At 45.6% G+C, this 4,001-nt stretch overlaps 1 protein-coding gene across 1 annotated transcript in view; it reads left to right on the top strand.

Moving 5' to 3' along the window:
• LOC106527684 (sodium channel protein type 4 subunit alpha) overlaps window positions 1-3,389 on the top strand; it is a gene marked incomplete at its 5' end in the record, with an annotated part of 142,279 nt that extends 138,890 nt beyond the window's left edge. The window contains 1 exon segment of the mRNA XM_014022657.1: window positions 1,075-3,389. Within this exon segment, the coding sequence (XP_013878111.1) occupies window positions 1,075-2,594 (1,520 nt within the window).
• Between the last annotated feature and the right edge of the window lie 612 nt (window positions 3,390-4,001).

Below are 4,001 nucleotides of genomic sequence, written 5' to 3'. Positions count from 1 at the left end.
CACACACACACACACACACACACACACACACACACACACATTCTTGTACTCACATCAGACTGAGGACATTGTATTGACTTCCATTCATTTGTGTAACTGTATTTATATCTAASCCAGATATTTTCCCTAAAACTAACCATTACTGGTCTATTCCTAGTGAGTTAGGACTAAGGTGTGAATTGAGGTTAGGTTTAGATTCAGGTGTGTACCTGTGAGGTTAGGTTTAGGGTTAGGCTAAAGAAGTGACCAGTAAATAAATGAAAGTCAATGGAAAGTCCCCACAAGGATAGAAGGACAAGCATGTGTGTTGTGAGGAGGCAGCCTGGGGGAGGTGAAGGTAACAGCAGCAATCAGAGCTGCCAGAGGGCGTCCTCCGGAGATGAACCCAACATGATTGACTTGTTACATCATCTGCTGTGTGTTAGACAGGATGGGGGGGGGGGGGACGAGGAGGGGGTGATTCCCTCCTGACTCCCCCCTGCTCATCACCTCTACCTCCACACTGGGAGATGAACGACAGAACAGTGTATGTTTGTGATGACAGGTCGGCTCGTTTCCATCGCTCCAGGATAACAAGGAAAAGARGGATGAACTACAGGCTTTGACTTCCTGTTGGAAGGAGGCGGCTCAGCCCTCCAGAACCAATCATTCATGTTGTAATAAGAACTGGACCGACGCAGAATGACTGAAATATCCAAACTGAGAGCTATTAGACGACCCAGCTCACAGAAAAAAKCTTTCTCATCCTGTCAATCATTTAATGCTGGTTCAGATCTGTTCAATGATTAATGTCATGTTTGGGTTAGGGTCCACTTTGAGTCTTCAAACACCAAGTGAAGAGGCCTTGAGATGAATTAAATAGTAATTTATTGCTAATAGTAACTAATAAAACTAAGTTTGGAGGTGTTGGAAGAAATAAAATCATTTGAGCAGGAAATAGATTCTGAATTGTTCTGAACAAAAACCACAGGTTCAGATACATTCCAGTGTTTTATTAGAGWACATTCATGTTTTTATAAATGTCTTTATGATTTTTATCATGATGTTCATGTCGTTTCCTCCTCTTTCCCTCAGGGATCGTTCTGGCTGATATCATTGAGAAGTACTTTGTGTCGCCCACCCTGTTCCGAGTGATCCGATTGGCCAGAATCGGACGGATCCTGCGCCTCATCAGAGGTGCGAAGGGCATCCGGACGTTACTGTTTGCCCTCATGATGTCACTTCCTGCCCTCTTCAACATCGGACTCCTCCTCTTCCTGGTCATGTTCATCTACGCCATCTTTGGCATGGCTAACTTTGCCTACGTGAAGCGGCAGGCGGGGATCGACGACATGTTTAACTTCGAGACGTTCGGGAACAGCATGATCTGCCTGTTCCAGATCACCACCTCTGCAGGGTGGGACAGTCTGCTCAGCCCCATCCTCAACAACTCCCCCGAGGAGTGCGATGCCAACCTCCCCCACACCGGCACCACCGTCAGAGGGAACTGTGGGAACCCCTCGGTGGGCATCACCTTCTTCGTCACCTACATCATCATCTCCTTCCTCATCGTGGTCAACATGTACATCGCTATCATTCTGGAGAACTTCAGCGTGGCCACGGAGGAGAGCACAGAGCCGCTGAGCGAGGARGACTTCGAGATGTTCTACGAGGTTTGGGAGAAGTTTGACCCAGAAGCCACGCAGTTCATCGAGTACTCCAAACTGTCGGACTTTGCAGACTCACTACTGGAGCCGCTGCGCATCGCCAAACCCAACAAGATCAAACTGATCTCCATGGACCTTCCCATGGTCAGTGGAGACAAAATCCACTGCCTGGACATCCTCTTCGCCTTCACCAAGCGTGTTCTGGGCGAGTCGGGGGAGATGGACGCCCTCAAGCAGCAGATGGAGGAGAAGTTCATGATCTCCAACCCATCCAAGATCTCCTACGAGCCCATCACCACAACTCTGAGGCGCAAACAGGAAGAGGTCTCTGCCACCATCATCCAGAGGTGCTACCGCAGACACCTGGTGAGGCGGCAGGTGAAGGCCGCCTCCTACATGTACCGGCAGATCGCCACYCCTCGACACGCAGCCGGCGAAGGCCAGGACGTCGATGAGGCCATATTTGGAGACGACGCACCTGAGAAGGAYGGACTGATCGCCACCATGATGAAGGAAAACTACGGCTCCAGTTTGTTGGGCAGGGAGCGCTCCGGGACCGTTTCCTCCACCTCATCTCCACCATCCTACGACAGCGTGACCCGAGTCACATCGGAAAACTTCAACCCACTCGCTGTGAAGACAGAAACGGTTGAGACGGCAGGTGGGGACGTGAGACAACAATCACCACCTGCTGTCCAACCCAACAGAGAGTCTCCACCAATGGTCCAACCCAACAGAGAGTCTCCACCAATGGTCCAACCCAACAGAGAGTCTCCACCAATGGTCCANCAACAGAGAGTCTCCACCAATGGTCCAACCCAACAGAGAGTCTCCACCAATGGTCCAACCCAACAGAGAGTCTCCACCAATGGTCCAACCCAACACAAAGATGGAAACAGAACCATAACAGGAACCAAACACAATCAGATCCAAGCTGGTTTGGAGTAAAGGAAGTCTTTTTGTTCTGTTTACTGAATGTATCACAGCTGACAGACAGAAAGAAGCTCTGAGCAAAAATCTACAGGAGAAGATGAATGAAGGACAGAAAAAGAAGAATATTTAGATCTTTAATGTTGTTTTCTTTCCCCATGGAGACTGGTGGACTCAGAGGAGAACTGCTGATGGGTTTTAAAGAAACATAAAGTAAAACACAGAGGAGGGAACCTGCCTTTTGTTGGAACAACAAAACATGAGGAGGAACTTCAGTTGGTTTGATCCAACCAGCTGATCTTAGACCTGGTCTGAGGAACTGTATCATCGTTAAGTACTGGTCTGGGGGGTCTGTTCCTCCCCTCAGATTATTAATCTCTGTTTTCTTGGCTTTAAGGGCGACGGTTTTCCTGGTCAAGTTTCTCGACACCTTTCTGAGACAGAGAGAAGGGCAACGCTATTTAAAACCATTTTGGTAGTAAAAGTGTAAAATTGTTGATGTTACAAGTCTTTTAATATTGCTACACTTATTACAGTTTTTATATTTTCTAGAGTAAGATGAAAAACTAAGCAGTTCCTCCTGACTTTGAGTGGCACAAGGTAATAAAGCTGAGGGGAGTTGGTGCCGTCAACTAAAAATAACGTCATCTTTTTTCTTCTTTCTTTGCATTTTTTGCACTTTTTTGTTTACATTTTGCTGACACTTTACTGCACCTGGCCAAAGGTGTGCTGAGAAAGGGATGTTTCTTTTGCTTTTGCTGGAACACCAAAAACTACTTCAAGTGCACAATGAGATTTTTTACACAGATCCAAACTCTTTGTTTTGTCTTCTTGTCCTTCAGTTTGTTGATCGGTGGCTGATTTGTTGAAAAGTTCAGTTTCTCCTCTCTGTCCTCATGAAGGATTTACTAGAATAATGTTTCAAATGCTTTAAAAATATAACTGAAAACTTAAATTTAACAACTTTTATATGACAGGCTGAAACAATCAGATAAATTCACCTTTACATCTTTTTCAAAATGCAGAAAATATCCCGTGAAGAATAATTTGAATTTGATCAGATTTACAAAGCTTTTCAACAAACCACCACCTCCTTCAGTCCGGTCTGAGAACCAAAACCTCAAAGCAGAACCTGATTCTGGTTCTGGAGGCGTCAGCCGGCTCAGACCGGGTCAAGACCAGTGTCCTGGAAAAACCTGAGCTCTGAAAACTGGAACCTGAACACAGAGTCTGACCCAGACCCCAGACAGAACCAAACCAGGTTTGAGTCCTGAGCCAATCAGGAAGCTGCTGTCTGTAGGAAGTTAARTTTCTTTGTTATTAAAAGTTTTAAATTTAACATTTTGTTTCAAGAAAGAAGCAACAAATTTTAAATATAAAGGTTTATTTTATTTTTATTTTATTCTTAAAGGCTGAAACTAAAGT

This window comes from Austrofundulus limnaeus, unplaced genomic scaffold, assembly GCF_001266775.1.
Source record: "Austrofundulus limnaeus strain Quisiro unplaced genomic scaffold, Austrofundulus_limnaeus-1.0 Scaffold337, whole genome shotgun sequence".
NCBI classification, from domain to species: Eukaryota; Metazoa; Chordata; class Actinopteri; order Cyprinodontiformes; family Rivulidae; genus Austrofundulus; species Austrofundulus limnaeus.
This window is presented reverse-complemented; position numbering and strand designations above follow the sequence as displayed.